The sequence below is a fragment of the Vanessa atalanta genome, chromosome 17 (assembly GCF_905147765.1).
Source record: "Vanessa atalanta chromosome 17, ilVanAtal1.2, whole genome shotgun sequence".
NCBI lineage: Eukaryota > Metazoa > Arthropoda > Insecta > Lepidoptera > Nymphalidae > Vanessa > Vanessa atalanta.
The window spans coordinates 7,115,636-7,128,278 of record NC_061887.1 but is presented as its reverse complement, the minus strand read 5'-3'; the positions used below and the strand labels follow the sequence as shown (position 1 = coordinate 7,128,278).

At 31.9% G+C, this 12,643-nt stretch overlaps 2 protein-coding genes across 2 annotated transcripts in view; one reads left to right on the top strand and one right to left on the bottom strand.

Annotated features, from left to right (window-relative positions):
- Nucleotides 1–12,643, bottom strand: part of LOC125070342 (semaphorin-1A) — a 341,204-nt gene that overhangs the window by 270,965 nt on the left and 57,596 nt on the right. The window lies entirely within an intron of this gene.
- On the top strand, nucleotides 6,319–8,388 carry LOC125070344. The gene is made up of 2 exons (XM_047680170.1): nucleotides 6,319–6,413; nucleotides 8,157–8,388. Exons 1-2 carry the CDS (start codon nucleotides 6,319–6,321, stop codon nucleotides 8,386–8,388), a joined length of 327 nt encoding a protein of 108 aa, XP_047536126.1.

The following is a 12,643-nucleotide window of genomic DNA, read 5'->3' as shown; positions in this document are numbered from 1 at the left end:
GACATTGAAGTTAATTAATTATTCCAAATGAAATTAAAAGAGTGTCTTAACGAGAAAATACATTTTTACTATCATTCCGGGTGTTCGTGATTTGTACAGTCGTTATTATTTATCATTTCTTATCTATTATCTATACAGTTCCATGAAATCCTTTTTTATTAATTAAATTTATTGCATACAAATACCTACTACACATAAGGAATTTAGTTGAGTGACATATTAATGCCAAAATAGCACAAATCGTAAGCGTAAAGCTAGGAAATCATTACATCACTAGTGCAAAGTTTTGCTTAGTTTCCAACATAATTTGCCTTAGCGACAGCCCAGTTACCAGCTTGTTGACTTGGGGCATGTCATAGTTATGCACTATTTAGCTGAGAAACTGTATCGATAGCCGATACTGAATATCGGAAGCTGCATATTTAAACGACTATGTAACAAATTAAGTTTCACAAATTATTTGTAAGTCATGATGCTAAGTCGCGATCTCAACTGTAGGTTACATGTTCAAATCTTGACGTATACGACCGACTCTCTAGTGAGCTAAATTTTTAAAAATTATCACGTAACATAAAAATTCAATTATTCCAGAATGTTCCGAAATTTTTTTCGGTCATGGACATAACGTTCTTTCTTCTTACACCTGACGAGGATTTTCTCAGTTGTGAAACTTTTTTACTTTATGTCATATTATCTTATATATTATATATAGTATAGTAGCGTAAGCCGATTTTTGTCTCAGTGATTATGGGACTATCGCTGCCCATAAAAAATCGGTTATGGTCTCATTTTGAAGAACTCTAGTGTAAAAAAACTCAAAAAAACTTAAAGGAAATTCATATCGACGAACTCTAATACTAACTGAACTATTTGTCATTAAAAATTTCATTTTAATAAGGTTTCATCATTTTGGCGCCAAATGGGGATGAGTGACTTGCACGTTACAATGAAATATAAAAATAAAACAAAATCTGTCATAGGTGTCGACATACCTAAAAAATTCTTATGAAAAATCGCAAAGTATCGCGGGTGACTCACTAGTACTTATTAATAGTGGAAATCTATTTCTTAAACGTTTCAAAGGAGGAACTTGCCATTATTTTCTAATAGAGAACAATCTTTGAAGCAAATTGCATAGACGTACAAAATCAAAGGAAAATGACATAGAAACAAAAATGTTATCTAGAAATATCATTCAATTTGTCTAGACTCTTTATAAAATTCTTTTATTCAAACGAAATTTAAGCTCAATACCGAAAATTGTATCGCTTTGAATTTGAATATAATTCGGTCTATCAATACAATATGGCGGCTGGGTGCTGTCAAAACGCACGGAAGATAAATGTTAGCTATAACTTGACACACGTCAGGATGATTTGTGATCAAGTCAGTTATACAAGCGCAACTATGCAAGTTAGTCAACGGTATGCATGTGTACAATATTCACGGATATAAGCTAAAACATAAACATATACACTCTGATTAATATATGAGCTGGTGACATCTATAAATTAATGTTGCTAGCACTTAAAATTATTAATGTTGTATTAGGTTGGCTACGTTGTTACATTTAATAAATATGTATTTGAATAGTAAAAATATTAAGAGGCTTACGATGTAACAAAATCTTTTAATAAGAATATAATTAATATTCATGCTACGCAAATACGTGTTACATATTATTAGAATTAGCCCAAATGTAAAGAAAAAATAATAATTAAAAAACATCTAAGGAAATAAAGGAATAATTAATTATTTCGTATTATACTAATTGGAAAACATCCCATTTAAGTCAGAAAATATATTAAACATACAACCATATCCGACTGACCACATCTCAGAATGTCTTGTCAAGCCGGCATATGTGGATAAAAACGTGTGATCACAGGTGACGTCGCTTGAGTGACCTGTGAGAGGATTACAGCAATAAGCCGCTCAGGACGTCGCTTCAAAGCGAGGACTTACAGACCTCTTACTGGGTTTTATGAACCCTGTGTCCCTTATAATATACACGTTTATGGTCGACTGGAGTAATGACTAATGTAGGGATTTAGGATACATGGTAATAAGACCTTAAAATAATTTCTTGCTCTGTTTATATTTTGACAAAATATATTCCTCATAAATGTTTCGTTTGTCATCTTCGTCACTAATGCTTTTTAAAAAATAACACATTCATTCTATTTTTAAACATTACCTACGTTCAAAGTTAAGAAAAATCAAATAGATGATTACGTAATAGTATAATTTGTAAATATATTAATACGCTTTCGTATGAGTGTAACCTCTATATAATTTGAAATAAACCCTCCTGTCTGTTATATGAGATTTCAGGTAACATCACATATAATACTCTCAGGAATAAATCATTTGTCAAAATTGTTTGAGCCTAGCTGTCGCTGAATGCCTAAGCTCTGTATGGCATCAAAAATATTATCTACGAGTGATAAAAAAAAAAAAAATCATTTCACCTAATAATATTTCATGCATCGCTTTGATAGGTTCACTTAAGATATTATTAATGGTTCCTATATAACGATTACTGTTACACAAATTACTTCAGGGCCTCGCCATGATATTGAGGTTAATACTAAATAAAAGACATGGAAGAAATGGCCGGAGCGTCTCCAGGGACGAAACTTGAGTGTTTACCAGAAGTTAGTAATGATCTGTTTACTACTTAAGAATACATTACTTACGCTATTATGTCATTACAAAAATTGACATTGAAATATGGTGATAACTTCACCTTTTGATTCGATAAGTTTTAAGTTTTGACTTGGTGGTAGGGTTTAGTGCTAGCCCGTCTGGTTAGGTACCACCCACTCGTCATATGTTCTACCGCCAAACAGCGGTACTTTTTATAGTTGTGTTCCGGTTTAAAGAGTGAATAAGCGTGTAACTATAGGGACAAGGGCCATAGCATCTTAGCTCCTAAGGTTGACAGTGTATTGATGATTTAAGTAATGGTTATTGTTTCATAAAGCACTAATGTCTATGGGCCGGGGTGACCACTTATCATGAGGCAGCCCCTTTGCCTGTCAGCCAATCTACTCACCGATCTTCTTGTTTCTAAATTATTTATTCAATCCTATAAAACGAGTTAAACTTATAAATAGTCACTGATGAGTGAGTTGCCTCCATTTGAAAGCAACATTGCTAAGTTAGAACTGTATAATCATCTAACAATGAACTACTGCTATCGGATATACGACCAATTACGATCAAGCAGCCAATTCAGTGACTGTCAATATAAAAAAAGTTAACGCACTATCGGAACGAAGAACAATAGCGAAAGAAACAAAACACAACTTGGATATCGTATCAGTAATCCATGACAGTGAGGCGTACGTGGTCCTCGAGGGAAATACATCTGATTGCACTCATTCACTATTCCACTTGGCGGTGGAAACGAGTGCATTTCTGATTCACCTGCTGTATATTTTCCTCGCGATTTGTTATGACTGAGCATTTTCTTATTGTGGATATTTGTGCATCGCTTATTTATAGTAACCGTAAAGTTGTTATTGTTTGTTATAAAAAAGTTCATAATGTTACATTGAAACGAATACATATAACACTAGAATATTATATAATTAAATTAGAGACAGACAGGGTAATATGATATTAGATAGTATTTTACCACGTTAATGGTATATGTAATATTATAAAGACAACTTCACAAAGAACTAGAACAATAAGAGTATTTTCTTCACAACTACAAGTTAATTTAAGAGACTTATGAAAAATAAATCAAGGGACGAAAGAAAGAAATATTTCGACACCATTTTCCACAAATACAAACAAACAAGACGAATGAAATTTCACGTGAAATGAGTGGCAAAAAGAGCTTCAATTTAACTGATTAAAAATATATCGCTAGTTCTTAAATAACCATTTTAACGGACGTTGACCTTTAAACAGATAATAAATAAGAATTTTCAATAACGATCATTCGATGTCCTAAAAATCGATTAATCAGTTGTTCGGCTACTAAGCCTTAATTAGATGATACATAGGTGTACCTATAAGCCATTGAGAATGTAATTATCCTGTAATTGCCCTTATATTACATAATCGATTATATTTATAAAAATGTACTACTGATATTCACCTTGCACCAAACAATCAACGAAACATTCCATTTAAACCTGAAAATAAAAATGGACATATTCGTTCTAAGATTATTGTTGCTCTGTGTGTGCACTATGTAACAACCCTCTGTTTTATTTATTCATTGCATAACAGTTATTGAAAATGTAACGATTTTCATTACATTAATAAATTGCATTCATAAAAGCAATCGAATATTTTACTTCAATATTACCTTGGCTTACTGGCACAAAGAAACTATCCGTTAATATTAAACAATGGCATTGGAGCGTGGTATGGAAACCGGAGCATCCTTAGAGACTTTGGCAATAAAATATCGATCACGTTTCAATTACCGTGATTACAGTCAGCCAATAATTACGTTACATTGAGTATTCTAGGAGCACGCGGCAATAATTAACATGTACGTTACTGTAGCTGTAATTCAACAGTGCAATGGTAAAAGGCGATATTTACAACATTATTTTAGAATTCGCTGGTTCGATATCATTGATTCGAGAGCTGGAATAGTTTGTGATATTAATTATGAATTTGCGAAAAAGTGACGTTTTTAACGTCGACGAAACTATTATCGTAAATTTGGAAGTAAAATTAAAATAATAAATAATAACAATACTATTTCACTTAACTAAGAAGTTAGTGAAATTGTTTTGTATTATCATCAAGAATCATCGTGGAATAGGTAAATCTAAGGTTTGTTTATCTTCATTCCTTATTCGATTGGAATAGACTTTAGACATTAGTGTCTTACAAAAAATTAACCATACCTTAATCTTACATCGCTATTGCATTGAACTTGGAAATTAAGATTGTGACTTGTGACTAGTTACGCTGACTTGCTCGTCCTTTTTAACGTTACTAAGTATTGCTGCTTGGTGAAAGAATATAAAAGTTGGTGGTATCTACCGAGATTGGACTCGCACTAAGCCCTATCACCAATAAATGATTCTGAATAAAACCGAAAATAATCTTTAAAAAAATAGGTTACGATGCGATTAGAGTACGCTTTTATTGTAAAGTATTGTACGTGTATGACGATCTGTGAAAAATATAAGAGAAGGTTCGGAGCTTAATCCACGATGCGGAAGACGTACGTGGCAGCATTTTATCCGACACATTACTTCATCATTATTTCCTTCACCTATGCTAAAATTAATATGAAGCACAAAGATTCTTCGATATTACCCGGAATCGAACACACTATCAACAGATAGAATTCATATGCTTTAGCTACTTGCTTTTGATACGTTTACTTCTGTTAACTTTTATTAATTATTATATATTGCATATCTGTAATCCTGGCTCACTAATAACTAACAATCACATTAAATAACATTTCGATTATGTATTTTGTAACCGTATTATATATTTGTAATAGGAAATAACAACTCATTATACAATCAAACAATAAGCCAATCCTACGAATGAATAACACAAACTAACCAAACGGTTCGCTGTAGTTAACTATTTCTCGTTAACAAGATATTATGTACTGGTTTAACAAGACGAATCAGTTTAATTATTTGCATAAATAAATATACGTAATACGTGTGATTCGAGATGTAATTACTAAAACTAACTAATCAAACACCCAACTGTACTTAGAATTTAAAGTGCGTTCTAATCACTTTATATAAATATGAAAATAATATTCAAAAGAAATCAAATATAACATTATCTAAAGACTGTTGTGTAAAGAAGTTCTTTATTGACTTCATAATATTAAACTTAACGTTGCAAGTCAATTTGTTATGACATTTGAAAATAAAATGGAAAAAAATGACATATAAAAATTCTATCCCATTTACAACTAATTAAATGATTGATTTTCCTTTATAAGGCGTGTTACGTAGTGTCCTCAACACGCAAGGACCAGGAACCGTGACGGTAAAACTTGCACAACCGAAGTAAATATTAACGCGGTGCGCAGACGCAGCGGCACACACGTACGCAACAGCCGAAATGATCCGCAACATTGCTGTAAGTTAAATTCTCTAATTCTAATCACGTGGACGGATTAAGTGAATTTAAGTTTTGATTATTAAAATTATTATTACAATTAAAATCATTTAGCAGAGTCAGTGATTATAAATATCATAAATAACTTGGATATTATAAATTAAGGTGTTATTAAAATTGTTCAGATTTATAATGCCTTTGTTTTATTTTTGTTAATTCCAAAGTAGATCAATTTAATAATTAAAAATGATTAAATTTCAGTTAATTTGGGCCGCAGTAGTCGCCAGCCATATTTGCTTGGCAACTCCCGTGCCGGACCCGGATCCTATCCACAGAACTCAGTAAGTACTTGTTTAGTGATAGACGACTCTTAAGATGTTATCATTTGTAAATTAAAATCAGTAGAGCTATTCCGTTAGGAACTCAAAACTCACAGCAGTGATGCAATTCTCTAGGAGTTCACTTGGTATCTCACTAGTGAAATGTTGAAAAACGACTTAACGACCTATTTAATTATTAAAGTCACTATCACATATCAAATTCTGACATATCACGTCCGTGCTTTGCGGTGAGTTTCGAATTTCTTCTTACAGAATAGCTCTACTGAACACGATCGTGAAATGTCAAAAAGTGATAAGCAAGTTTGACTTTAATAATAAATAGTGTTAATATAATATTTATTAAAATTTGAGAAAAACATATATCGAACTAGGTATATCAATATTTTTTAGCAAACAAATGAAATAAAACGGTTGACAAACAGAATAAAAACAGGTACTGTTTTGTCTGTACCTACATATGTAGTCCTTACCTATATAGAAAACATTTGAAGGATACGTTTATTAAGGTATCATATGACCCTTAGTCGGTTTACAGTGTTCCACGAGTGAGTAAATATGAAGGGACTCTAACAGAATACCACAACTGATACAAAAGTACGACAAATGATTAACCTGAGTTTACATACTTTGTATAACAAAATATCTATTACTACATAACTCCAAACATATTATACAATACGTATTGTAAACCAGACAATGGTCTGCTATAGTTTACAATACGCATTAGGTCAGCGTTAAGCAGCTTAGTATCATAAATTTTTAATTACTTTCATGTAAATGATTCGAAATAAAGAGCATTATTCAAAGGGATCAAAACGTTACTAATAGCATGAATTAATCACATCGGTTTTTGTTACTCTGAATACACTTAACGACGAACTTTAAGTACCTAGTTAATGAAATATCTCTTGAAAGTAACAAATTTATTTTTTAAGCAAAAAGGTAATATATTACTCTAATGGAAATGCCTAAATGATATTCGTTTCAACTTAAAAAACGTTTAAGAATCGTTGGGGAATCCCTCGATTATATCATTGGATAAACCTAATAATTATTCAACAAATAATGAATTTAGAATGAAGCAAAAGTATAACTTCACTCGAATTCATTCCACTTCAATTCATAAGAAATACAATTATTTTAATCAAAAAGAACCACGGTACTTTATGGTTGTTTTAATGAAATAAAACGGTTCATTCATTATCTACGTATAATGGAATTTCTTTATCTTTCTTATATTGTATCCAAGTTAATTGATACCTTTTTGATCTTGGAAGAGTTATGTTATCTATTGAACTGTAGTTGTAGACTGACTGATTGAATTGTGGATATTGAAGTAGAATAATGGACCCTACCTAATCCCTTAAATCGCACTGTAGTAGTTGTACGTTTTGCAATTTGAAACATCTTAATATACTAAATAATGTTACATAAACTTTAAGCTTTTGCGCCAAAGATTACATCGCACCATAAATGTAATGACTGACCTATTGGAACAAATCAATAGACGAAGTTGATAGGACGGAGCCAGACGCATAAAATCTTAATTTTATTCCTCGGGTTCTTCAGTTTTGGATTATCTTTGCTTTTTACAGGAGACCTGCCCAGTTATGTCATATTTTTGTATTCGTACATTATTTTTGATAAAATAGTTGACAAATTGCAAATATGTTTTGTGATTATGAAGCTTACACGATCCTTTTAATTTGTTGAATTACAATGCAATCTTTTCTCTTTTTGCAGTGTGAAGATTCACGTTCCATATGAAGTCCACACCGTGCATCATCATCATGTCGAGAAAGTTCCGATTATAAAAGAAGTGCCTATCGTCAAAGAAGTACCAATTTTCCACGAGGTACCAGTGGTAAAAACAGTGCCTATCTATAACACTGTGCACGTACCACTCATTAAGACTGTTGCGATAGAAAAGCCAGTTTTCATACCTTACAAAGAACATCTAGGCCTATATCACTGAAAAGCAAATTACGCATACGCCTGTAGCAGAATTTGTGGCAATTTAGGTTTCCTTCAGCAGTTTACTCTATTAACAGTTTAACAGTTTTCTAAAACATCAATGTTCAATTCAGATTAATAATTCAACGCGAATAGATTTGGTGACGTTTATATGAAAAAAGCAATAGTGTCAATATATCTTGAAGAAAAACAATTCCAAGGCATGAGAGAAAAGTGAACACGCTGAAAGACATAAATTCTAGAAGACTGATATCTTGTATCTCTAATGTTTTTATAATTAAATATAAAAAAACTTGTTGCTGGTGATTTTTATTAAAATGACCAAAAAGGTCACAATAGAATAGGTCACATTTTTAATGATTCTACTGAAATTATTTAAAATAAAATGTAATAAAATTAAGATGTTTCATAATAATAAAATACAAAAATAAATGAAACGTTTAGCGAACCATACTAACTTTAAGCATAAGAGAAAAGTTTCGAATATTATAGCCATTTTAAAAGTATGCTATAAAATTTTGATTAGTGAAATTCATAAAGGAAACTACCCTCGGGTAATAAAAACAAAATATTCCACCTGTCGGCCATTAGCACAGGACTAGTTAACAAGACTCAAACTTAATTACTGTAATAACCGGCTGCTAATAAAACTAATATACTTATTGAAGCCTTTAAAAATATTTACTTTGATAATTGTGATTGGTGACAGTTAATAAATTATTTTAATAGTTCATACGACTTTATGTTTTTGTGGAGTAATACAATTATCTGCATAACTCGCTCTAGTTCTACAAAATCAAAATATACTTTATTCAAGTAGGCTTTTACAAGCACTTTTGAATCGTCATTTAACAAACTATTTAAAGTAAAGCTACCACCTGCTCGGAATGTAGATTCTACCCAGAAGAACCGGCAAGGAACTCAGTAGGTACTCTTGTCTGTTACTCAAAACAAACTATTAAAGAATGTAAGGATGATTAAGCTCAGACTACTTTTGCGTTGTCACCAAATGTTAGTAACGAACGTTTCTGCAATTGGCTTAAGTTGTAATGCGGAGGTCAAAATAGGAATAAAAATATTTGACTTTTGAAAGCTATTCTATAACTCCTGTAAAAAATCGTGTTTATAGTTCATTGTAGTTTATACCTATGAAATAATGTAATAATAGATTCGGTAGTATTTTATTTAATATTATTAATTTTTTTTATCAATATAAACATAGAAATTTATAGAAAACATATCGAAAACATTTAGTTTCAAAATTTTTTTAAATAAATGCTACTACGTAAATATCCAGGCTTTTATCGAATAAAATATCAAATATAAGCCCAATGCGATAACAACAACCAATAGAAATAACTAGGGAGCACCATGTGCAAAAATCAATAGGTTACCTATAGACACGTACGTTGAAAACAATTTGTCCACGCGTAGTACGATGCAGCACTTCGAAAGTGGCAACACAGTACGTCCCCTGGGAAACACTCGTCACGCGCCGACTGCCAGAGGTACGATTATTTATTCAGTAACTAATACTTACACTTGACACACATCACGTTTCTTACGGCCCGCCTTTCGATCGACGTGACAGCGGCAAATATATAAAGGCACGTATACTTTGTACTTGGAAAATTATATTGTATAGAGGTCATCGTTATATCGAAAAACATCTATTATATTATAGAAAGGTAAAAATATGATGTTTGAACTTATCATAGAATTGCTAAACTATATCAACTCGATATAAAATAACAATGGAGCAGGTCGTAAACTAAATGGTAGAACTTTGGAAGCTAAAAAAGTTATAGCACTAAAGTCTTTGATATAGCGATTATGATAAACGTAGAGATATGCTTTTAATATGAATTTGCCTACAGCTACTTCGAAGCGTAGGTTAATTAAGGAACACCTCCTGCACGGTGATCATAAGGCACGTGTTCGATACCTACGGTACAATACTGAAGCCGGAGGATATAGGCCGGAGATTGAAATTAAATTTTTTTTTTTTATTCACAAGCTCATTTCTAAAACCAGTGACATTTAAATATTATTTTAATTTATGAATCTTGAGTCAATTTCTAAAATGAATGGTTTTGAAATATTGTTTTAATTTATGTTTTTTTATAATCAATTTCATAAACGATTTTAATCACAGTATAGCATAATAATACAATATGCACTATGAAGTAGAATAATTGAGAATTCAATTAAAACTTTATTATTATGGCATAATTAATTTTCGTACAATACGGAAGCGAGTGACAATAGTGCAATACCTATTTATTAAGTTTTCAAATAGATATCTATTTAGTTCCCATATTTACATTGCAATTTAGCAGCAACTCACAAAATAGCATTGCATTTTCGTTAACAGCCAAAACATCAGTGTGAAAGTTGTTTGCACGTAATAGCAAGGCTCATTGTTTGTGCGCGTTATCGCAATTTGCAGCGGGCGGCGATCGGCATGTCGGCCTTTTGTGTTCTTGTCAAACCCGAAAGCCATTTATTTTGTACCCATCCGATGCTTAAAAATAAAACATTCTCTGTACTCATTACTTCGTATTTTGGCTTTTTCGTGGTCCTATGACAATTTTCGGAATATCATGGCCAGTTCTATAATAATGGTCATTACCTAGATCTTCATTATATTCAGTTAATTTTTCAAATTTCAAATCCATACAAAATTTAATTTAGTTGACCATTCTAACCTATCATCTATAAACCAACCATCAAATATCATATTAGGATCCTTAATACTGGACCAGCAGTTCTAGTAAATATTTGTAGAAATCCCTTAAAATTTTTATGATATATCCTGATCATTAAAAATAACTGACACTTGAGAGAAGGCCATAATTCTTTTGAGTAACAAAAGATGAGCGACACTAAACATCGATATGAAAGTTTATATCGTGAAGGCTTTGTTTATACAATCTATCGAAATTGCTGCGGTTCGGTATCAGCTTGTCGGCCTATTGTTCTCTTGTCAAGTTTGAAAATCGTTCCATTTACAGAAGTTCATCTCCAGCTTTCCGTGATTCTTTCGATTTTAATATTTAGACTATATTAGATCTATCAAAAAGTGACAAAAATGTATTTAATGTTTATGTTTAGAAAGAAACGTAACACCTTTGACATATGAGTACTCGCCAAAAGTAGTTCTACTGACTTCTGCGGTCTTAGGTCTCACCTCAACTCCAAGCCGAGCAAGATATTCGTAATTGATCCTAAGCCACGCAAATTTTATCTCATAATGACAATTTATAAGTGAACTACAATTACATGAATTAAAAGCGAAATCAGAGCATTCATCTGAATTAATTCGCAAACGGTTAATTTTCGCCCAATTAATTCTTTTGTCGTCCGAGGGACTTGTTACTGGTAATTATTTATGTCGTCCATGAATACACCTTTGACAACTCAGATATCGTGACGGTTTTAAAATTGAGATGCCAAATTAAAAGCCAATTCATGAACCATTCGTACGAAACAATGGAAAAATTGTCATATTATTAAATTGATCACTGTACTTGAATGTGTTTAATGAGCTTATGCGTATATCGAGCTATTTTATCGCTGATGATGTTTATCCACATTATTAACGACAGTTTTATAATAACTTAAAATATATGGAGAGTAATAACAATACATTAAATACTTAATTACACGGATGACAAATAATATTCAGATTTAATTATAATAAACCTAAATGTTGAAGTACTTTTGAACATTGTAAATAATATATTCTAAGCTGACAAGAAGAAATTGGTGGCACAATATGAATAATTTGAACACAGATGCATGTGTCTATTTTTTAGAACTTTTTATTTATTTTAAAGTATAGGTACAGGTGGCAATCGAACAGTAGGCTCACCTGATGAAAAGTGACTATCACTGCCCATGGGCATCTGTAACACCGGAAAGGCTTGCAGGTTGAATAAATTAAGTATTAATTTAATTAATTAATTAGATGAATAAACTTAATTTTTACTTGTTTTTAATATAAACTTTTAAATTTACTTGGTGGTAGGGCTTTGTGCAAGCCCGTCTGGGTAAGTACCACACACTCATCAGATATTCTACCAAATAACAGTACTCTGTATTGTTGTGTCCCGGTTAGAAGGGTAAGTGAGTCAGTGTAATCACAGACACAAGGGACATAACATCTTAGTTCCCAAGGTAGGTGGCGCATAGGTGATGTAGGGAATGGTTAATATTTCTTACAGCGCCTTTGTCCATGGTCCGCCTATCAAAAC